The following is a 25,616-nucleotide window of genomic DNA, read 5'->3' as shown; positions in this document are numbered from 1 at the left end:
AGAGGCAGTTGAGACGGAAAAGGAGGAAAGAAAGAGAGCAGAGAGAATGAGTGTTGAGATCTGTTCGGGGCTCTTTACTCTTTTATGTCAGGAGAAACAAGCTGTTTCCAGCTGGAAGTCACGCTCCCTGTTTTGTCACACAGGCCTCCTCTGTCTCCATTCATTACTAAAACACAGAGATGGTCTGAAACTGCCACAATGCCAATGCAGAATTATAACTATATGAATGATTGTTGCAGTTTGTTATTTTTGCAACATTTCTCAATAAGCTGTTTGAAGGAAAAGTCAGATCCTGGGTAGTTTTTCTTCCCATTGTGTTGACTGAACAGTGTGGGATACTTTTAGCCCCTTCCTGGTTCAGTGACATACTTTGTCTTCCTGTGCTGTGCAGTAAGACCAACAGCGTAGTTCACCACCATCTGCTTAATTATTAGCATGATTGGTGGAGTGCAGCAGCTGCTGACCATGTATTCCTGAGTCTGATGTCCAATAACTATTATTTGGGGTCTATGCAAAAGAAAAAGGCATCGTAGTAAATAATAATAATTATAATGATGTTTAGCCAGACAATGCAAAATGTATTGAAGTGTAGTGCAGTGTGCCAAATATAAAATGAAATGCAGTGTTCACTGTGGAGTATACTGTCTGTAGAGCATACAGTCACTGTAACCTTAAGAAATTGTCTTCGTAAATATAAAGATAAGCAAAGACACACAAAGTTGCCACCTGTGTTGATTAAATGTTTATTGATTAGTTTCAGGTATGATATTATGATATTTATATAGAATTAGAAATGATTTGTTAATTATATTTTTGTAGAATTGAAGTCAAATCAAATGGAAGATCCTGCTGTAATCAGATGGATTTTCAGGTCACGGCAGGGTTGAATTCCTGTGACTACCAGAAGGCTGCACTGTAATATGGCACAACAAGATAATCAAAATCATCTTTTGATTTCGATTAAGTCTGTATTGTTTGATGGAGTGCATGGAGGTTAAATGAACGTCTTCAAACCCATATTCTGTCACATCGTACACCCATTGGAATGAACCGCAATAATGGTCTGTACTCCAGTGATGGATACAAAATCTGTATTCCTGACGTCATCTCAGATGGGACAAATACGCGTCACAACCCTTTGTTGTAGTGTGTGTGTGTGTGTGTGTGTGTGTATGTTTGTGTGTGTGTGTGTGTGTGTGTGTGTGTGTGTGTGTATATGTGTGTGTGTGTGTGTGTGTGTGTGTGTGTGTGTGTGTGTGTGTGTGTGTGTGTGTGTGTGTGTGTGTGTGTGTGTGTGTGTGTGTGTGTGTGTGTGTGTGTGTGTGTGTGTGTGTGTGTGTGTGTGTGTGTGTGTGTGTGTGTGTGTGTGTGTGTGTGTGTGTGTGTGTAGTTCAGGCAGGGTTTGGCAGGGTAGGCCGTGCAGGCAATTAAAACTGCTCATTAATGCTTTGTTAGACAACACTCAAGCTAATCCCATCATATGGCAGGCAGTGATAAGGGCATTTGCTTCTCTCACTGCCTGTCTGTCTGTCAGTCTGTTGGGAGCAGATATGCTATCAGTAGCCTGTTTTAAACGTGAACAGAGGGAAAGCCATCGAGGCTCACTAATATTCTGATTCAGCTTTGATCAGCTGGAGAAAACGAGATCCAAGGCAGTATTCACTAGATGGACTTTAAAAGTTTAGGGTCTGTGTAATACTGTAGCTGCAGACATCTAAAAAAAATATCTTCCAAATTAAATTACAAAATACATTGCTTTGTTTGTTTGCCCTCTAGACTGACACATAGAAGCATTTTCTGATCTGATGCACCTATCAGCAGGACAATATAACTTGTCTGTCCCTTCCAAAATCCCTGACAAATCCCTGTTGTATAATAAATTGGTTAATTACATTACATGTTCAGTATTTGGTTAGGTTTAGGCATAAACACAACTTGATTAGGTTTAGGGACAAAGTATGGTGTGGGTTAATGTAAATGATTTGTTAAGATTACAGTGAAACATTATCATTTAGGCTAAAATGACTACCTTGTTAAAATACTTGTGTCGTCATAGCTACAATACCAATCATTTGGTCAAGGTTAGGACGCAGTCATGGTTGTGCTTAAAAACACTATTTTGACTGTTTGGACTGTTGAAAATGGGAAACAAAGAGTAATCTCTCGTATTGAAGTCTTGTCCATGAAGTGCTTTAAACCTAATCAGCAAAGGATTTGTCAGTGTGTTTCACTGGCTGACTTTTACCCCCAAAACTCCCATACCCAATCAATATTACATGCTGTTTCCTATTGCAAAGTCATTTACATAACCTCACTGCATCTTTCACATGAAAGAACTGTGGAAAGATACAGCCTTGCAGCTATAAGAAGAGCAAACAGCATTTTCTCTCTCTTTTTTTGCCTCATTGTGCTGCGCATGTGCGCCAAATGAGTGAGTTGCACTTGGAGAGCTTGCACGCTACTGGGAGCCTTGGCCAAGCCGGCATGGAGGGAAAACAGATTACCATTTCCACAGTGTGTGTTGTTGGGGCCCTCGAGCTGACTTCTGAGATGCTACTACCTTGCTAGAATGGAGCTGTCAGAGCTGCTCCACTCATGTCTGTGTCATCACCGCAACTAACACTTCTACTATAGCCGCATGCTCAGATGAATAGACACAGACTTATATTTATGCATATTCAAAAGGACACGATGAATCACATGCATGCATGCACACAGACTCACACATGCTTAAAAGCACACAGTCATCACCACAGTACGACTGAGGATGTGTCTGACCAGGTATAAAATCGCTCTGTTCTCTCTCTTTCTAAATTTCTCTCTCGCATTCTCAAGCACAAACATAAATCGTAAATTGACTACTTATATAGCGCCTTTCTAGTCTTCTGACTATTCAAGGCGCTTTCACAGTGTTTGTCACATTCACCCATTCACACAGGCATTCACACTGATGGCAGTGGACATCTACATCTAATCTAATTCACACCACATTCACACACCCATGCGCAGCATAGGGAGCAATTCGGGGTTCAGTGTCCTGCCCAAGGACATGTGGACCGGGGGAGCTGGGGATCGAACCACCAATTTTCTCGAATGGAGGATGACCCACTCTTCCACTGAGCCACAGTCGCCCCAGACACATACTGACACACTATTGAATAACTTGCACCAGTTGCTTTCAATGCTTATGAATAATTAACTCTTGAAACCAAGATATGCTTACATACGTTTAAACACCTGAGAAATGCCAGAGAAATGGATCTGAATAAACACACTGTATGCTGTGGCACCAAACAGGCAGTGATTTTATAATATTTTATATTAATATTTGCTACAAAAAGATATAGGCATCTCTTTCTCTGTTTATTGTTTTGGAAGCTGGTCAGATGCAGAGGGCCGTGGCAGACCGGCCGATATTTGACGAGTTTGGAAGTTGTATCTGAGAGCCATGTGGAGGCAATCCCAGCCCAGACTTTTTTTTCAGTAGTTTGAGCACAGCCCCTTTACGGTCACTATTGTTACTGTGTTACTATTTGTTGAAAATTGCAGTATTTCACATTATTAAAATCACCTATGAAAATGATCTCTATTGTACTTAAACTAAGCATGATCCCTTGTACTTATATGTGATAGCTAGGTTTACTTTTTTCATTTCAGTTCACAAGATGAATGTTCCCTTCTTTTTCTGACATATATAGGTCAGGTCTTAGGTGTTATTCAGGGAAATAGCTGCAATAGCTGCACACATACTGTATATAAGATTCCACATAATATATACCATTGGGCTCTTTGTTTATTATCATCTTTCCCTAATCTCTGCTGTGCTGAGCTTGCAACAAAGAATAAGAAATTAAATATAAATATGTAGGAGCCAAGATGCCAAAACTCTAATCATGTTCTGCAATCACATAATTATCTATTCCACATGATTCGGCTGTCTTGAATAGAGTAAAGCCTGTGAGCTAGTCCAAGAAGACAACTGGAGTCTGCTGCTATTCTCACATGACACACAATACTTGCTGCATTAAAAATCCAACACACCCTGCATTAGAGCATGTATTTAAGCTGCTCTACTCAGTCTTGTGGGGAAAGAAATCTGCTGTCATAGAAAGGGAAGGAGGATAGCTCGCTTAACAACCATCTATCAGCAGTCTTTGTTGCCTCGGAGAATTGATCACAGAGCTTGTCACCAGCAGCGACATGGTATTGTTTTCACCTTGTGAGCCTGTGTGTTAGTGTGTGTGTATATGTGTGTATGTGTGTTTGTGTGTTTGTGTGTCGTCATGGCAGACAGTGGTTCTGGAGTAACCTTTGTATCCGGAACTAACACAGTTCCAGAGTTTCAATCTCTGAGTTTAAAGATGGGTGTTGTCCGAGTAAGGGTGTTGAAAGTAGGTGGTACGAAGCAAGGGACCAGAGAATTCAATTATTTTTTATTAGTTTTTCTAGTATTCTAGTATTATGTCATTCCTTTTTAGCACACTGAGTGGAATTTTTGTATTGACATTATATTCTGCATTTTTCTTGCACATTTGAATGTGTTCAGTGAAAGTTGTCGATCATTTTAACAGTTGCAACTGTTAAAATGAGAATGAAGACTTCCAAGACATCTTAGATGTACAAAGGCCACACTGAACAAACAGTTAGACAACTGAAGACTACAACATTGGAATATGCAAGACAACATAGATTTTCTAGGTTCTAGAAAAACTGTTGGTGGTGCTGTATATAAACCAAAATCCGAATGAAAATGTTTTCATTTAAGTATCTCAACTGCTTAAGTGCTTAATTCGTTTGAAACATATTGAGGCTGTAGTTTCCCTGGGTCGAGATGCTATTATTGTCACAAGGCCAGAGCTTCGACACCAAATGCCTCATAAGACTTACAAGATGCCCCACTTGATCTTGGAAAAAGACAAGCCATAGAAACAGTGAGACAAAGTAACGCTGTAAGAAAATCTACATCTTTGCATACATGAAATGTGCTATAAAAACAGTTGTCTACTGATAAGACAAAAACAAAAAAAATAGTTTCGTTTGTTAGTGTTTCAAGTGTTAACACTTGTTAAGTAAAAGTGCCGAAAAAAATGACAGTAAAAAACATTCTTTGAGATTACTGTGCTTCCCTCCAACAACTCAACAAGCATGTAATCCAGACATGTCATTTAGACATGTTATCCAATTATTCATGCCTTTCTGTATTCTATGTGCAGCACCAAGATTTTCTTTTTCATTTTTCAATTCTCATACATTTTTTAAAATCAAGATATCTTTATTCTGTACTTCTTTCTCACTGTGCATTTCATGATGATTTGGTAGCTATTTGGATTATGAAAAATGTAGGCTAATTACAGTAACAGCAGGCAAATGGATGGTGCATTGTGTTTGGGGGGTGAGGGGATTCGGTTGTCAGCCAGGATGGCTATAGTGTCTGTGCTGGCACAGCTCTCAATGCAGGTTTCCCCGTGATAGAGCCATGTGAAAAAACATTTTGGCAGAAACGTTCTGCTAAGTTTACAGAGAACATCTTCTGGACTGATCGAACTGAATGCATATGCATTTCCACATGTTATATAATGAACATTAGCATCACTTGGCAGCTCAGTGCCATACAAAACCATCTTGCTAAACAGAAACGATTCCCGTACCTTTAAAGTCAGTGCTTGTAGTTATTCAAAGAGTCACACATCCGGAGTCACACATCCATTTAAGTCAATTAATCTATTGTGAATCTTTACCATTGGCTGGTAAAAAAAAGTTAAATGAATGGACACAAATATTGGATTCTGCCCTAGAAAGATCACAAGACACCGACGTTATAATCTATAGGTCTTTATTTATTTTGCAGATAACAGATATTCCACTCATGCTTTTTCATATAACACCATCTAAAGACATTTATTATATTTTTTTACATATAATATTTTACATTAGGCCCATGAAACAGCTAGAAATATACAAAACAATATTATCTGACTAGACATTTCTATTTCATTATTATTATCATTATTATTATTATCATTATTATTATTATCATCTTTATTATTACTCTATTCTGTTATTGTAATTATAATTTTTACAGTTGAGAGAGATATGTGCTTTAGTTTCTGAGATAATAATATTATTGCAGAAAACAGCAAATAATATCACATTTTTTTGTTCAACATTTAGACAAAAGAAAAGGAAAAAATCAGGTTGTACAGACATTCACAGATAAATGTATTACACAGTCCAGTTTACAACATCATTCAAGAGAGAAAACTGCAGTATGGTAACTTTATACAAAATTCACGTAACTGTTTGTAATTGCACATTTTAATTCACATATCTTTGAAAAAAAAAAACATAGATAAAAGATAATAAACGGGACTGATTCAACCTGATTCCTGTCGCATGTAGCTGCCACAGAAGCACATTTTCTCAATCTTTCTTCATAGTAATACAGTGATATCTGTGATCTGTCGCAAAGTCAGCTTCTACATATGTTTTTATATTGCCGAGCAAACTTGATATGTGATAATAGGTTTTTCTTCACCCTATGAATAGGATTAGTTTCAGTGGTGTTGGCCTACAGTATATAGCATCTGGCTTTGTTCTCTTGTGGTAACAGTGCTTTTTTCCCGGCTCTGTCCTCTGGCTGAGCCAAAGTTTTTCTTTTCTAGTCTGATATTGGAAATCTGCACTCGCCACAGAATAGAAACACGCTATGGCTTCTACTAAAATGACTGAGTGAAGGCCGTCACAGTTCATTTACACTGAAATAAATGATGCTCTGGACACAGAATAGAAGCAACAATTTGGATCAGCTTTCAAATGTGCCCAAGAATGTATATATTTTATATTGGTTCATGTGTTCATGTTTTGTTGCTGCTTAAGATAGATTGTTGGATCAATGGGAGAAAATGGCAGAAATTTGTGTTTTTAAAAAAAACCCAGCATTAATCGTTTCAGTGTTATTGGTCGTATCTGAGATAATTTGGTCACGTCCACCATTGTTCCTGAGGAGTGGGTTACTAAATAGATATACAAGTAAACGCTTCCAGCCAGAATAGTGGTAGCTATCCATCAGGAATCCATCAGGCAGGTCTCCACTGCAGCAGCCACTGCAGCTTATTTATTATCACAGTTTAAATTCTAGTCTGAATTAGCATTGGCATGTTGAAACACAACTCTTGGCTTTCCACTTGACTGGTTCTCAGGAGAAGGAAAATCTACATTTTACAAATAATCTTCAAAATATTGTACGCACAACACAAATGTGGGATTTCTGTACTGGCTACACCTTTATTGCTAGAGGTGATAGATTACAGATCCAAATTGTGCTTGTAGACGAAATGCTATATTTGCTACTGTTGCTCTTCAGAGATACACAAGGAGATGCTTGATTTAATCCATATATAATCAGTGGGTGAAATTTCTGGACCAATATTTAAAATGTGAGTATGATTTTGGTCCTTCTCACTCTCACATATAGAAAACGTGCTAAAAATAATTCTACAAAAAAGATTCAGACAACATACAAAGTTATTGTTCTTTAGAAAACAAAGAAACAATTATAACAGTCTCTTGCTATGTATCCTATGTAAGTTATTTTTGCTGTTGTCACAAGTTTCAATCGAGCCTAAAAAAAAGTTGGACCTTTCAAAATTTCTTACTGTACTTGTGCTTTTCTAAGGAAGTCCCAGACATGGGTGGTAAACAATTCAGGTGAACTGCAGGATCCTGCAAGGGAGTGATAGTCTGGCTAAATTATATTTTACACATACAAGCAGATTTGGCCTTACCTGTTGAACATTCCCATAATGTCTTTGCCATAAATTGGTGAATATTCAATTTTCACTTTACAATCTTTCAAATCGCATTTTTTTTCACTTACTACACTGCATTCATTTAATGTATTTATTTAATGTACAAGCAAAATGCATTTAACTAATAATTTTTCTTTGTACAGTAATTGTAGTTTAGTAGATTAACTAATATCTTCAGAGTAGCACAATACTATGGAATCAACGTGGGCCTCCAAATTTAAATTATATATTCAATATACAGTTCCTAAGTCACATTTCCTTTCCTAAAACGACAAACTTTTTTGCATAATGAAATTCATAATATCACAACAATGTTGCTGGGTGTTTTGTTTTTCCTCGTATATTTTATAACTCTGTATTATACAAATAAACAAACAGAAAAAACCCTAAAAATAACTGTGTAATCAGGTTGGTCTCACGTGTCCCCAGGAGGTAGGTGAATAAAAGCAGACATGGAAGTCTGGTGGTCGTTCCCAACCTTGATTATGTTTTTTCTGTGTAGATTGCCAGTCTGGCCTTCAAGACAGAGAGATGGACAGAAGTTTCTAGATGTAGGCTTCCTCGTTGGCAGGGTTCTGATTCTGGTTTTCTGTCTGCTGGTCTGGGCCATTTTCCTGAGCCTTCACCAGTGTTGTAGGCTTGAACATTATCCGCAGGCGCTGAAAGAAAGAAGCACAGATATCACTCAGCTAAAAAAAAATGCACTGATTATGTATGAATTACAATTAGACAGTGCCATACTCCATTGGTAATGTAGGGAACAAACAGCTGCAAAGTTTTTGATGAAACCAATAAGCTGTATCAAAACACCACAGCTATACAGCTGCAAGCGTCATGAATGCACAGCATCAGGCTTTAAGTGTAAACTTTCTACAAGATACTCTCAGAAAAGACATGAATGCGTTTCCCTGATGTGATGTATGTTTATATACAGTAAGTGATATGAGTGGGGATGCCATCTCTTCTCAGCAAAATGACCAAACTGTATGCCCCTTGTTAATCTACCACCCCCCCCCCCCCCCCCAATAGCGTATAGAGTACAGGGGTAGAGGGGTTGTTTAGTTGAATATATTAGTATATTCTGTCTGATTCATTGATCCTTTTATGACTGAGGTTTGTGCAAGCTGAAAACTATGGCCCCAACCATGGCTCTGAGATTTCAGCACCCTATCTTTGCGTCTATTGATAAATACATGGCGCCGTCCATGGTGCTGAAGCAGCAGATAAATATATATTTGAGATTTTTATCGGAGTTCTGCCCTTCTGTCAGTTTTGTCCTGGTAGATCCAAGTATCTAAGTCTAAAACAAATACATGACCAAAAGAGGCGTTAATGGAGTGGTTCTGAACTATGGGTAATGCTGGACCGGGATTCTGCAGCACAGTAGACAGAGTGTAGAGTGTTTGTGAAACTAAGCTTCCGCCTTGGTGCAGAGCACTAATCAGTTGGCTGATTGCTACAATTAGATTCAGCCATCAGCTGGTACCGCAGGATCTGACACCTGCACATCGCATCTGACAGCTTCTGTTGCACTACCTGCAATTATGGCCCATTTATTCTGTCAGCAGTGGCTATAAAGCTATATCTGTCACAAGGGGCCATAAAAATGTAAGGTTATTATTCAGGGCATTGTAGATGACTGCAAATCAAAATGCTTTTAATGTAAATGGCATTATGGAAAAATGTATTATGTGATAAGGATGAGGATTATTCGATCAATAAAACTGCAGTGTACCATTCTGCTGCTGCATACAAATGAATGTAATTTACTGAAAACTCAGTGGCTGGTATAGCGAAAAGGCATCTAAAATTCTTTCAGGGTCATATTTGTATTTTTTGAATCAACTACAATAGGTTTACATGCTTTGATCTTTAAAAAACACATTATATTTCTCGTATTGTCCATTTCTGTAGCACCCATGCAGCACCTCTGTGTGCTTCTGCCCCCCCCCCCCCATTGGTCGGCTGGTCTGCTCTGCTGGGATTGATCAACTGCATATGCTGCATAACGGGAAATGATATGCCGCGTACGGATTCAGTTACCTCAGCAGCTGAAACACCGTCTATATGGAAGCTAGCCACATTAGCTGCGCAACATGCTAACGTTAGTTTTAACAGGTTAACTTCCAAAATAAACACCAAAACAGCATAAAAGTGGCCGAACTCACAGCTTACAGTTTGAGCCTGTGTGTAGCAGCATAACCAACAGGTGAGTCAGGATTCTTATACGTAGACAAATCCCGGAAATTCTGAGAAATCTCTAATAGCGACCGAGACCCTAGAGTTCAGAGCTGAGCACAGCCAACCCACACGGTCGGCATGGCTCACGTCTAAATGCAAGTATTTCATTATTTGACACTTTGGTATTATTAAACGTGACTATAAAACATTCTAACTACATTCATAGGTCAGAAAAGATGGAAAAGCATGTTTTACCAATCCTTTTATCGCTATTTTATTCTTCAGGGCAATTTACCACATCTTTGCTGAGCAAGGCTATGTGTTTGCTCATTATAAAAGCATTGAATCACAGTTCAGTGACAATGCACAGAGTAAAATCCCATCTGGCTAAGCTGCAGATTAAAATTCAAACCAGCTAATAAATGTGTGACATGCTCAGAGGTGGATGCAGTGATGCATATGCCCGGGGAAATCTGCATTACACAAACCAAAACCCTCAGTATTTATATATCAGTATACGTATGTGTAAGTGTCAAAACATTTAATTTATGTGTATGTATATAGTGCTGTGTTTAAATTCAATTTGTATATATGCAGATATTTGAACTCAGCATCTAGTAAATCTACTTGCTTTGTAGTATTCATCGCTTCTGAGCAAATACAGAAAAATGGGTCAAATAGTATAATTTAAGTCAACTATTAGAATCCGTATTGATCTTACCTCTTTATATGTGCCTTTGAGTGTGAGGAACATGTAGCCCATGTAGCCAGGGATGAGGGTCATGGATGAGAGGGCCATGCACCACCCGACCCCCTGACCCCAGGCTGGAAATACGTAGTCACCCAAGGTGAGGGGAACCATCTGCACTGCACTAAACAAGAAGACTCCCTGGACAAAAGAGGACAAAGAAATAGATCAGCTCAGCACCTTTATCTTCATGTCTACATTCGTCTAAAATCTAGGCTTTAAACATGAAGAAATATGACAACTGACACACTAAAGTAACATTTAGGTATGGTAAGATAGCCATGCTATTTAACAATGCTGCACTGATAGTTAATCAAGCCAATCATTACATCAAGCAAAAGTTATTAAATAAAAGCAATTACTCATTTTGTTTATCATGCACTCGACCATCAAGCTAAGAAAAACAAGGACACTTCTCCCTCCCACTTTGTCCAATGGCCGCTTGGTCAGGACCACTTGTGTCAAGGTTTTACCCCTTTGATGTCATTTTTTTTTAAAACATGCAGGGTATGGTAAGGTTAAGGCAACAAAGGTACTTTGTTAGGTTTAGGAAAAGAACATGTTTTGAGTTAAAATAAGACGTTAATATGTTAATATATACATAACTCAATGACTTTTGGTTTCACCCAGGACATGAACAGCGGCCTCCTGGGTGAAACTCCTCTGTTTGTCTGACCCTACCATCCATCCAGACCTCCTCCTTACACAGACTTTGCTATTCTTTATATCATGTCATCTCACTGTCCTGCAGTTATGTTGCTGAAAGCTTGTCCAATACAGACACTAAAGGAAGACTTGTGTGTCAGTATCAGATACTGAGGGCCACTGACCAAGCTTTCATATTTGATGAGTCGGGAGTGAGAACAGGTTGAGTTTAGGATATGAAGATCATAGCAATCATTCTTAATAAATAGCTTAACCTGAGACCTCAAAAGCTTAAATATTGTTATATTCCCTGTTGTTGTCTGGAAAATCATGCATGTTAGCCACAGATAATGCCACTTACAGCCACAATGAGAGGAGTGAAAACAACCCAGCAGGCCTTCCACCACAGACAGGGCCTGTATCCAATCATTTCCTCAATGTTGTCATAGAATTTGTTCACACCTGGAACCAAAGATAAGGTTGGATGTATACAGTTTTAGTGCACCGTAATTCATGTTTTCAGGTATGTTTTCTAGTCTGCATCTTAGATTTTAGATGTTGGTATTTAGCTCACTATATATCAGCAAGCGAAATACATTTTTTAGATCATCCTTACTAAGACATAGGAGTGGCTTACCATAAAACCATGAAATTGAGATGCACTCAAAGAAGACCAAGAAGAGCAGGCACATTCCACTAGCTGAGTAGTAGTCAAATAGCTTGAACACGTACAGTCCACCCTGTAAAACGACATAAGCAGAAAACAAAGGAAAATAAGATAAGATAAAGGCGAAGGGGAAACGTTGAAGAAGAAATTGTGATTGGATGTGCAGGACAGTAGCCTACTAAATCAGTCAAGTGGAATAACATCAAGGACCAGCGCACTGGTGGCTGTGGCTGGTTGGATGTTATTCATTAGAAGATTCATTGGTGAAGACAGAGTTGGTGCTAAGACTACCTTGTGTAAGCTATGTTATTGTGAGTGTGCAGCCCAGGCAGGACCAATATAGATTAAGCATCTCGGTAAGACATTTCATATCTGTCCATAGTGTCTTATGGCTCTCAGGCCGTTATGGCGGACTCAAAGGGACCTGCTACAGTTCGTCAACTTGTACTCTGTTACTCTTGGTTTATTTTGTCCGGGGCAGGACATGCGGCATGATGGATATCCAGTTTGGCAGAAGTAAAGGGACAATGCAGGGTCTTCTAGTGTCATTGGCAAACAAGTACTTGGCCTGCAGTGATCCCTCCATGTTTAGCTCACAAGTAGGCCAGAAGTCTCTTTGCCAACTTTTTGCTGACTTTTGGCTTCTTCACAAGCTCACTACTGAAACGTATGCAGCAGTGGCCAGTCGTAATGTTGTTGTTAAATGCTAAAAAATGGTAAAGAAAATACTTTTAACATCTCAGGTTTCATCCTCTGTGGACCATGAACATATACAACACATTCTGGAAATACAGCCATTAAAGATTCTATGTCATGGACCTTAAAGTGTTAGTCTAAGGTAAATTTTGGCCTGGTGGTGGTGCTACAAAATAACTCAGGTGTAGATGTTAGACATTTTCCTCTAGAACAAAGTGTTGGACAGATGGACAAATGGACAGACCGTGTCACTAATCTTTGGTCCAAATTAAATAATTGTTGCGAACCTTTGTTTCATAGTGTTTCATGTAAGCAGACTGAAAGAGGATGCTAATTGACCTGACCTTTTTTACTTAGATGCTCACAGTATTGAAAATTACTGGGTCAGCTGCTGAGATCACATCACTGGTGTCCTTTGGATGCTTAGAAGTCTGTGGACAATGTTTTATTTTCTTGTTACAGTGCCAAAGTCAGAAATGTTTAATAAAAAATGTCAAAGTGATGATGCCTGCTTGTTTTCTTTTTTTAAATTGAAGGAATGCACACTTAATATTGACCTAAATATGGAAACAGATATCAACCTTGCCATTTAGTTGGAGATTGTTGTGTTTCTGAACTAACTATCCAGTAATGTATCTGCGAGTTAATGGATTATCCAATAAGAAATAAGTATTTACCTGTGTGATGTTTGACAGTCCAATGATGTAAGAAATAAGGCAGACGACTGCGATGAAGATCTCTCTGCGTCTTCGGAGAATATGAGGGAATTCATCAACTAGCGCGGTGATGAAGCCTTCCACAGTGCAGAACTGAAGAGATTGCAGAGTCACGTCAAATCTGTATTTTACTATCTAATACAGTCAATGTGGTTTGAAACACACTTTCATGAATGAAAGAGTAACAGCAGACATATTACACTGTGTTACAGAAATAAGTCATTTTATATGGCAATTACACATTATGAAGGTTTCCATCCAAAAAAAATAGAATCCTGACCTTAAACATGAAAAATGTTCTGCATTATTCCATTCTCAGAAGTTTAAATATCAGCACTTTTCTATATGAATATGCTTAAAAACCACAACTGAGCCCATTTTTGTTGGGTAACCTTTACCTGGCTGTCGATTCCCAGCATCAGCAGCATGGAGAAAAATAGTATGGCCCAGAGAGGAGAGATGGGCAGCTGGGTCACGGCCTCAGGATAAGCCAAAAATGCCAGGCCAGGTCCTGACAATAAACAAATGTTATAGACATGGTGATGTGTACTAACAATGGGACACTATTTCTTCAAGCTGGAATCGGGTTGGGTCTGTACATATTTATTTTTCTTTGGTTTGTTTGTTTGTTTTTAAAATACAGATGTTACAGTCTGTGTTATATTCAAAATAATAATAATACAATTTGTGTTTTCAATTGGGCTTAGGCCCAAACAGCTGCCATAGTTTGGACTGGGACAGAAACCATGCAGATTCATGTCGGGTTAGGCCTGATTTGTTTTGGGCCCAATTATAGCTCTAGTTCCCATACAAAAAAAAATGCATTTACATTTCAGATAAAAACACATTTTCCATTATCGATGTATGTTGTGGTGAATTGCATTTTAAACATGTTAACATGTGAATTGAAACACACAACTTAAAAAAAAAGTGGTGGTTTGGGTTAAAATTAGTACATTAGTTATGGAACATCATTTTTAGGAGACAGGGCTGAAGAAATGGCAACAAAAATATACTCAACAACATACTCAACCATAATAAAACTGAAATACTGGTTAAAACAAATTGGCCTTGGAGGAACAACTTGTGAGTGCTGAATGTCAAACTTGAGTATTTACAAAAGACAGGAAGTTTTTGAAAACCACTGTGTAATTTTCCTTTCTAATAAACCCAGAAATCACAGCTGACATATAGTGAGAAGCTAAAACCCTTTCCTTTTGACTGAAAGAATAACAGCCAGCAATTTCAAGGGCTAATTTTTCCACAATCACAAGTATCTCTTGCCTTTGCCTATTGTCACTATCGAGTTTCGACATTGATTGCAATTACCTGAGGCTGCCACATCAGCGATGGGTCTCTTTGTTACATTAGACATGAATCCCACGATGGAGAAGATGACAAAGCCAGCGAACATGCTGGTGAAGGAGTTGATGCAGCAGACGATGATAGAATCTCTGTAGGGGAGAGACAATGCACAAGGCAGCCATTGTCACGCCTATATCAATTCCTTATCAACCTGTCACACATTGTGGCGAGGTGTGGGGGGAAGGGACGGTGGAGAGCCATTTTGCAGTTACACAGCAGCTGCATACATTTATATTGACCTATTATTTTAAAATGACGGTAAACTCCAGCAGTTTCAAAATAGTTGGAACCACAGATTAATATTAAAGAACAAAATCAGAGAACAAATTATTAATACTTGACTTATTCTGGAATTGTTATTTATTTTATTGTTCAGAATTTGATAGAATATCCACTGTAACACTGGTGTACTAGCACATTTTTTAAATAAACAAGGCACTTCAACAAAAACCTTTATTTTGTGAAAAAACAGTGAGAAAAATAAGTGAACAGTAACCATTGTGTCAGAAGAGAAGATTTCAAAAATGTTTTCTCAGGGCTACAGGTATAAAAAATGAATAGGAAGTGTAGAGGCCACAGCTTTGAATGACTTCAGCACATCTGCGCCCACAGGACATCACTAGTTTCTCACACTGCTCTGGTTTGATCTTGGTCCATTCTTCTTGCAGTCTCTTCCACAGTTCACTAACTGTAGTGGGTTTCTTAGACATTACTTTGTTGCCAAGGATTTTCCAAAGATTCTCTATGGGGTTTAGATCAGGACTCTGGGCTGGCCATTTCGTTGTTTCAATATTCTTAGCTTCAAGGAACTGTGTAACTTATTTTGCAGTGTGACAGGGGGTGATTATCTTGCATGAAAATTACAGGTGATTGGGAGACAGTTGCAGTGAAGGTATTGCATGTTGCCAAAGGAGGTTCACATAAACATTTGCATTCATGTAGTTTCAATGCAGCTGTACAAAAGGCCCAACTCCTGCTGCAGAAAACATCCCACAAACCATGACATGACATTGCTAAAGAACAACTGAACCCAAAGTGTCTAAAGAAGTCAGTTAAATTTAGAGGAGGAAGTGTCAGTCAAGATCTAAACCCCAAAGAGAATCTCTGGAAAATCCTTGGCAACAATGAAATGGCAAAGAAACTCACTAAAGTTAGTGAACTGTGGAAGAGACTGAAGGAGAAGGAACCAAGATCAAACCAGAGCAGTGTGAGAAACTAGTGATGTCCTGTGGTCGCAGATGTGCTGAAGTCATTCAAAGCAAGGTCCTCTACACTTCATATTCATTTTTGAATACATTGTTTATCACAATCTTCTCTTCTGACACAATGGTTACTGTTTTTTAATTTTGATCACTGTTTTTTTTCACAAAATTAAGGTTTTTGTGGAAAACATGCTAGTACAGCAGTGGTAAAGCCACAGCCGATATTCTATCAAATACTGAACAATAAAAAATACAACAATATTTCAGAATAAATCAAGTATTTATTTTTCATCTCCAGTGTATGTAGTAGTGCTGCAGACCAGTGTTTATCTGACAATGTGACAGAGGGTGAGGCAAACACCTATGAGTGTAAGGAGACCAAAAATATCTGCAATATCTGACATCTGCACAGTATCCTCAAATAAAAAATATGTGAGTGGCTGAAAAGGTATGTTCAGTGACATATTCACATTTCCATGTGATCAATTAAGTCCAAAATATCTTAGACACCTACCTGTATACGTTGTTATTGAAGGGATTGTAGCTGCCAAGAGCAATCAGAGAGCCTAATCCCAGCCCGTAGGAAAAGAAGATCTGAGTGGCAGCATCCAGCCACACCTGTTACACAAAGATTAGAAAGAGGTTAAAATAACCAGGTGTAGATATGAAAATAGCAACATTTCAATTTATTTTGCTGATGATATTACCTTGTTTGTCATTTTCAGCCAATTTAACTGGTAAACGTAGCTCGGCTCTTGTAAACTTTTAATGAAATGCCAATGCTGTCTTGTTACACTTGATCCCATCTGACTGCATCTATCCCATTTGCATCGCTTTTTGATCGACTTAACTCAACTGCATTATCTAATGAGGTCTTCAAACCTCATCTAGCTTCATCTCATTTTCTTCTTGAGCTTTATTAAGAACTTTATGATGTGGCTAAGTAATTAATTCACAATCATTACAGAATAAAACAAAAAAATCAATACTATGATAAGGGGTTTTACTTTTCTGGATATACGTGCATCAGCCTAAATAGCACCGGCACACTTCAACCTTTCAGCAGCTCTGTGAGATCTTCTGTATGGTATACATTATTATTAGCCTGCATCCACATAATAAATACAAATATACATTTTTATAAGCCTTTTGCTCTGCTGCTCAAGGGAAAATGTGTTGAATAGTCACTGATAGCTACCCTGTCTTCTAAAAACCTTACCATACAACAAAACTGCATTCTCAGTTATGTGTCAAGGTAAAGGTATTTTTGAGAGAGTGACGCATGGTGTGAATTGGGCACCGTTTTAAACACAGGCTTAGTGTTGTAAATTGAAACAAATAAAATGCCATGGTTTGGGTTAAAATAAGTATATTTGCTATGTAATTCAACTTATGTACGTATGATTATGTAAAGTATGTGACGTAGGTTAAGTATGTTACATAAACAAGTCAATGTTGACTTTTGGTTTAACACAGGATGCAAACAGCAGTCTCCTGGGAGAAAGTTGTGAAATTCCTTGGACTTTGAATAGAAACATATTTCGGCTACATCAAAGACAAATATAACCCTGGACCCTCAAAACATAATTGAGAATGTAGTTTGCTATCATGCAATTAACAGTGAGTGTTATTATCTGTAAGTAATAAGAAAGCCCGGCTATGGTCTGTAAAACACCTCCCACCTATCCTCTGCACCTGTCACCTTTATTTTACCTTTTTTATTTTATGAGTACAATGTATTTCTGAACAGAACCAGTTTTAAGACATCTAGGCCATAGAGCATGCATACCTCAGACTCCTTCAGTTTTTGAAAGTCTGGTGTGATATAGAAGAGGATTCCATCCATTGCACCAGGTAGAGAGATGCCACGGCAAAACAGGATGAACAGCATAAAGTAAGGGTATGTTGCTGAGAAGTACACCACCTGTGGGACACAAAGTTATTAGTTATTATTTATAGAAAAAAAACAATTTTGTCTATCTAGGCCAAAACTAAGTTGTTAAATTGCACAGCTAGTGGGGATGTTTTTTTAACTTGGAATATTTGTCCTACAAGGCCATAAAACTGTAGAAGTGAAAACTGCCAAGTTGTTCAACTCATCATGACCAGTGTTACAGTACTGTGGCACCATCCCGACAGCACAGTGCATCACAGTGACCTAGTCAGCAATTCCCCAGAGGCGAGATGACCCCAGAATGGTTGGGTTCAGCACACTCTCAGTGCACTATTTCCCTCCTTATCTGAACCAATTTTTGCACTGTGTTATCAAAGTCAGCACAGTTCAGATCTTTAATAAATGAACCGAGATAGAGATGCTCAGTATCGTACAGTAACTATAGAGTTACTGTCATTGACTCTACTACGAATAAAAATAAATTCTGCCAGATGTAACATAAACAAACATTGATATAAAAAGTGAATTAGGCTAATCACAAGCATAATGGTTTTGTAGTGTTATATCTCAGTAGGTGGAGCATGGCTTTACAGTAGTCAAGTTTAGTCCTTTGTATCCCTTTGTGGAATGTGTAGGTGCTTGTCATACTTAAGGTCCTTTTAATTAAAGGAAAAGGTAATGTACAATGTTTTATAAATAAATTAGAGCTCATCCTAAAAGTTTATTATGAAGTAATATGACAACGTTATGTAATCCCTCCATTCAAGCAATAATCAAAAACGTTACTGTACCAATTTTATGCCATTGTTTCCGTCTTTGTCTTTTCCCTTTACTTACTTTGCCAGTCCAGGCAACCCCTTTCCAGATACAGAAATAGACGAGCACCCATGCAATGGCGAGTGTGATAGCCAGTGGGACCCTGATCTCTCCAGGCTTCTCCAGACCGTCGGTCATCTGGTGCATGTTACGTCTGCAGGGAAGGAGTAAAGTAGCCTTACTACAACAAACAAATGCATCCTTGATCTCATATATGCAACACGCATGGGTGCACATACGAATACGTGTCTGAATACTCACAAAAAGCCCTCTCCCTGGCTTTCTTTTCTCACCCCTAAAGCTTTTCTAAGGCGACACAGTCAAAGCAAATCATGCTTGCATGCACGCATGTCTACACACAGTTGTTTTTTTTCAATCTATGTTTGAGGCCCTTTATTATGTTTGCATTTTCTTCTCTTCTAGAAGTGTCTACATAGATGTATATTAAATTATTTGGTGAACCATTGGATCCTTAGATTCAAATGGCACCTATCAGACCCCAACCCTGATCTTCATTATGCCGTAATGTAGGGGTCATGACCTTTCTGTGTAGCTTAAACCTGTTCACAACAAAGTAGTATCCTTGTGATCTAAACAGACTGTGATGTCCAGCTTACTCCCAGAACTCCACCACAGCACTGGTGAGGTTTCTGGTGTCTGGAATGCTGTAGTTGGTGAAACAGCGCTCTGTGTTCCAGGGATTGCCACAAGTTCGCCATGGCAGCTCCTGGAAATTAAAGGAAAAAAAGGAGAGAAAAATCACACAGACAGCTCTTTTAACTTGGACCACTCTCCCACCGCCGGGACCCATTCTCTCTGGCTGTCAAGCAGCCAAGACCATGATACTCATTGAGATTTCATGCTTTTCTCAGAGGAGTGAATGCCTCATCGCCAAATGCATTTATCAATACCTTGTGTAAGGCGCTCATTATGTGGGAAAGGAAGTAATAAATCTCTGTTAAGGGCTGTTCACCCTTAAGCCTATAGAAGAGGTGCTGGAAAAAAGAACTTGCCACATAACTGAAAGGGTTATTATGCAAAAAATACAACCTGGGCAAAAAAAGAAACAAACTATGTGCTTTGTTCGTATTTAAATAAAAAGTAAACTACCCCCCACCCCCCATAGACATATCAAATACTCACAGTAGTGAAGGAGTTGTACAGATAGTAAAGAGCCCAGGAAATGATTACAATGTAATAGATATTTAACCAGAAGGACAGAACGGCAGCAGCCAGACCCACACCTGAAACAACAGAGAGTGATGTTAAATTGTGCTGAAATATTTGTGTTGACATAAAACGAGAATAATTATACATGTAAGATTTGTTTGTTAAAGTTGTGGTAATTCACAGACCTCTTGGCCTCTGTTAAGTAATTACAACAAGCCTCAATTCATGACGTTGTCTGTCTGTTAATAATCCTATTCTTCATGAAGCAGTCTTTAACATAAAAACTATAGTTTAGTTAAGATACGTTACTGATAGGATTAAACGTAAAAGTGGGGTCTTTTACCTTTGAAAATGGGGGCCAGCTTCCACACTCCGAGCCCTCCAATAGAAGTGTACTGACCAAGGGCCGTCTCCAGAAAGAACAGGGGCATGCCAGCAAATACGAGGGTCAAAAAGTAGGGGATCAAGAAGGCCCCTGAATAAGAGGTGAGAGGTACATATGTGGTGAATGGTTACTATTTACATTCATCATAATCCAAACAATATATACAATATATATATATATATATATATACAATATACCACATATATAACATATATATGGTAAAAGGAATATTTTGTTTTACGCTGCGCCCCAGATCGCCGTGTGGGCTTTCGCTTATGCACAATTACGCAGGGCTTATATGTGGGGAAAATACACTTTAGCTTTATTTGAATTAAAAACAAAACTAGGCAAACTGGCAGGGTTTGATGTCGAGATCTTTGCACTCCTGTTGGTGTATGGATAAATGGAGAATTGCCAAGAAATCCTGATTACCTCCTCCGTTTTTTCCACATAAATAAGGAAATCTCCAGACATTTCCCAGTCCGATTGCGTATCCGACACAGGAGAGAAGAAAGTCAAATCTGCCACCCCACGTTTCTCTCTCGGGTATCTCATTCTTCGTCTTCTGCACTTTCACCACCAAGGTTTTGGGTTTGTCGTTTGGCGTGGTGGTGGGCGCGTCATTCACCGTCTCCGTTAAGACGTGTCCGTCTGAAGCTTTGGTCCCGTTGGTGGCCATGGTCACTGTGTGTGTCGGAAAGTCCTGACCAGTGGAGACGAGGGGGTTTCAGCACCGGTCAGGCAAACAGCAGCTTTTCCAACCTGTACTCCCAGCTCCCAGATAATTGCCGGGTAGAGACGACTAATCGGGGTAATGACAGTGATCAGGAGCAGCTTAGCAGCGTTACAGCAACCCTGGAAACACAATTTAATATGTATACACATAAATATAAAAAATCATCATCAGACATCAATTAGATAAGATAATTTACTTGCTCCCCATGCCAATTAACTTGATTCAAATGTTTTGTATCATGTCTTAATTTAATTTGCGTAATTCTGCCCTAATTGTTCAACATACATTATATTAATATACATATATATTATATAAAGGAAGATGGGATACTGAATTTAAAGAAATGCATTCAGAATAATATCCACAACAATTTGCTCTCTGGAAGGAAATAAATAAATAAATATCTGACCGAATTGTTTATTAAGGTGGGCAATGTCCTGGCCAATCTTGAAACAGAAGTTTAACATCACTGGTAGAATATACTTTTACACGATTATTATGCATGCGTCCTTTCTAATTGCATGACATCTCTTCAGGGGTGGAGAGGAAAAATTTGCCCCACGGGATCAAATAAAGACTTCTTATGCAATAAGAATCACTTTTAATTGCCTGGAGTGGATGCATGTTTGCAGAAATTTAGAGCCTGCTCCTGTCGTTGAGTCATTGTGCTCTAAATTCAATGGTCCACTTCCTACTGCTCTACTACAAGAGCACAGCAATTTAACACATTGATGAGTCAGGCGCGACGATGTCTAATGAATCACCCGGAGAGGCCAATAACTCACTGGAGTTTTTGAATAGACATTTTCATCAAATATCTGCAGGACTGAGTTGAAACTTTTCTACGTAATCAGCGTTAATGCAAAACAATTGGCTACACAAGTTTAGCACGGTTATGCATTTAAAAACGTACGCTGTTTATTAGTATGTATTTTTACTTTTTAAAATCCAAAATAAACATCTGCTCAAGATAGTTGGAATATGGAGCGCACTCTCTGCGCTATTCCTCAACTGAAGTGCGTAAATGCGAAAACCTTATGAGGCAACACTGTTACCAATCTTTTGATGTTTCATACACAATAAGCATTTTATATCATATCTGTTAATAATAGTCCACGTTCATGGGACATTTAACTTCAAAGAGATGCACCTTCGGCACAAAATGGGATCTAGGGAACAAATTAATTCTGTGTATATTTTCCACACAGATAACACATTTACATTTTACATAGTTAAAACAATTGTCTTCAGGACTGAAACATCAAATACGCTAATGACCCTTATGAGATGCGCCTCTTCTTGCGTCGCCTTCAAGTGAAGTGCAGTTGCACATCCGTGCACAGAGCCAAATTCAGCGCATCTGCACATGCAACATTCCACAATGGTCCTCGCATGTAATGAATATGTCTAAAAAAAGACTGATACATCCCTGATTCATATACAATGCGTACTGTGAAAACAGAATACTTACAATAAAATGTTATTTTCCAGGTTTCTTCCCAGACTGGAAAATCTTTATTTTTTTAAAAGTTTCTTCCTTGCACTTTTACAGAATAACACCAAGGTAAAAACTTTGCATCCGACGACAGCGAGCAAATATATGATCCTGAGAGAGAAGTATAGCGAACTAATGCGTATTTGAGAGCGAGGTGCTGTCCTGAAAGGAGTGGTGCTGAAAGAGAGGAGGGGAGAGAAGACGGGGAAAGGAGTTGCCGCCGTCTGAGTTGAAGCGAGAAGGGACGTAACATTGAGCGCAGGATCCTCACTCTCATCTAGATAGCGTCAATGTCACCTCAAAGTCGACCCTCCCCAACTCTAACATTTCCACCACTCAGATGGAAGCGGGTTTGAGAGAGGAGCATCCTCTTGTCTCAAGGTTTATATCCTTACTCCTGCAGCTATTTTTTTCCACATCATCAAGTTCTGTCTCTCTCTCTCTCTCTCTCTCTCTCTCTCTCTCTCTCTCTCTCTCTCTCTCTCTCTCTCTCTCCCTCTCTTTCTCTCACCCTTACTGACTCACTTGGAGGCCAGTTGATGCATAATAACATAATGAATAGATAACATCAAGTTACCATAAATTACACCTTTTCACTATTTTTATTTTCTAAACTTACATCCATCAAATGTTTTGGTGATTAACATGAAACACTCTGGGTAAAAAATAAGAATGTTGCATCAAATGCAGCCACCACAAAGCAGATACAGAGGAAGATGCCAATAGCTGCTCTAGCTCCTGGATAAACATGATAAGAGGGTCCCAGCCAATAAAGGGAGTCAGGGTGTGTGAGATAAATTGAAAACTCTGCTTATAATCTTCTTAGCCAGCTGCCCTCCAAAATGAAATACCCTTGTGGAACATCCCAACTGAGCATGTGTTAATGCATACTCTTACTCCCAAATTGAGATAAACTTTTGCGGTCTCACTGGGAGATTATACTCTTGCTGGGTAAGGATGAGTAAGGATTAAACCAGTGTTAATTTTAAAAGAAAATCTACATGTGACTTTGGAAATTACATATGTCGGACCGATGAAAACTTTGATGGTTGAACTGTCGGGTGACACCTTAACATGATTTGTGATATTTTTGTGCCAAAGCAGGTTCTTTTTAATCTCAAATACCATTAAATGACACTGCTATGGATGCATGGAGCATCAAAAACATTTAACATATACCTGCTTTCTACCATTTCAATATTCTTATATTCATTTGCTCCATTTCTTTTGTTCTTTTTGTTACCGTCTGCCATGCTGTAGGCTGCGCGGTACTGATACAGTGCAACAGAGAAGCCACATCACTGACAGAAGGAAAGAACGCCCAGATGGTGAACCAATGAGGGGTGAGCTAACCTTCTTATGATATAAATTTAAATTTTTTTAATCCCAACTGGTTGATTGGCCTTCAGGCTGTGGCACCTCAGATGTGCAAAAAGCCTCTCGTTGGCCTGCAGCTTTCACACGAGGGGAATTCAAAATGCCACAGTGATGAGAGCTGGTGTAGCTGCGCTTGTGGCCCTGGCCCCACCTGATGGTGAGCCTGTGTGCAGTAGAGCTTGTAATTACAGAAGGAGGTGGTAGTAATAGACATTAGAGTACAGGCAAACAGACAGACAGAAAGCTGGCCCCCTGTCAGTTTCACCGCTCAGATATGGGGGACAAAAATGCTCTGAAACTGTGCAGCAGATTACTGCTCATATGAGGAAGATAGAATGGTAATGCAGATGATGATCACAGTGATAATGATCGGGGATCAAACCACTGACCCTGCAATCAGTCATTAGTTTTGCAGGTATTTGCTCATAAACTAAAGTATTGGGCAACTTATCATTTTGACCTGATGATGGTGCTCTATGAAAATTAAAGGGATAACCAAATGTATACTTCATCCTGATGTCGCATGAATGTCTGTCCCAAAATTCATGGCAATCTGTGTGAACGTTGCTGATATCTTTCTGTCTAGACAAAAGTTTTCGACCGACTAACAGACACAACATTGCCATCCCTATAGCCATGCTGCTATTGTAGCTCAAATTTAAAACACATCTAAAAAAAACAAACAGACCTGTAGTGTTATGCAAACACACAAGGACCTTCCTGCAAAACCAGTCATAGCGTACTCTATTATTAAATGACAACTGAATAAAAATGTACAAATAAAAGTGTATGGTTAAAAAATTAATCCATGCTGTTATTTGGTCGGCCCCCACTTTTTAATAAATTAACAAAAATAAAGTAAAAAATCACTTATTCCATCTTCTTAAATTTGAATATTTTCTGGTATCTTTACTCCTCTATGACAGTAAACAGAATATTTTTGAGTTGTGGACAAAGCAAGACATTTAAGGATGTCATCTTGGGCTATGGGAAACAGATTATTTTTTAGGACAAACAACCATTTGATTAATTGTGAAAATAGTTGTTGGTTTGAAATAACATTGTTTTTATGTTGTTAGTTGGCTTAGCACTCCAGAGTTTATGGAAATCAATTTGTGTGTTTGGGCATATGAAAGAGCGATGAAGACTGGGCGGTAGACGGAAAGACACACTGACAAACAAACAAACAGACAGACGGAGCCCTGTACTGTATAGCTTTTCTATGTCTCTTAATCCTAAAAGCCTCTGTTCTGTAGGGATGGTGGTGAGAGGGAGGGACTCTTGTCAGGAATAGTTATGTGGAACACTGCAGGCTCATAGAATGTGCCTGGCTCTTCATTGGTAAGTCAGTCAGGTAGGACGCTGCTAGGCCTCTCCAGAAGAGCCTCGCTGCACCGTTTCCGCTCGCAGTGAAAAGATGGAGACAAAGTGATGTGTCTGTTGCCGGGTGATTCACAAAAAGAACCCAGGGTGCATTTCTAAAAAAACAAAACAAAAGGAGGGTGAAAACATAGCAGCAAAGTAAAACAAATACTGGCCTCCTTCCCTGCCTCCCTCACTCTCCTCACAGCCAGGCAGGAATGTGGAAGTCGGAGAGGGAGAGTAGTGAAGCCAAAATGTTCCTGCCAAGCCAGCTTATGCTTGAATATTTAAAAATGCATTGTTATATAAAGGTGAAGATTCAAATAGGCCCTGAAATGGAAATTAGATTCTGA

General features: G+C 38.8%; 1 protein-coding gene across 1 annotated transcript; it reads right to left on the bottom strand.

The window, feature by feature from the left end:
- Nucleotides 1-8,353: 8,353 nt before the first annotated feature.
- On the bottom strand, nt 8,354-21,000 carry slc6a1b (solute carrier family 6 member 1b; the record flags this gene model as incomplete). Its single annotated transcript, XM_083939449.1, has 14 exons — nt 20,726-21,000; nt 20,252-20,383; nt 19,882-19,982; nt 19,356-19,465; nt 18,760-18,892; nt 17,818-17,952; nt 16,543-16,646; nt 14,791-14,915; nt 13,860-13,972; nt 13,423-13,554; nt 12,020-12,122; nt 11,744-11,844; nt 10,711-10,878; nt 8,354-8,467 (listed from the first exon to the last, which is right to left on the bottom strand). Exons 1-14 carry the CDS (start codon nt 20,970-20,972, stop codon nt 8,354-8,356), a joined length of 1,818 nt encoding a protein of 605 aa, XP_083795575.1. The 5' UTR covers nt 20,973-21,000.
- Between the last annotated feature and the right edge of the window lie 4,616 nt (nt 21,001-25,616).

Source organism: Echiichthys vipera, assembly GCF_963691815.1.
Source record: "Echiichthys vipera genome assembly, chromosome: X".
Classification (NCBI taxonomy): domain Eukaryota; kingdom Metazoa; phylum Chordata; class Actinopteri; order Perciformes; family Trachinidae; genus Echiichthys; species Echiichthys vipera.
Note: the sequence above shows the minus strand (reverse complement) of the source record. Positions and strands in the feature narration are given on the sequence as shown.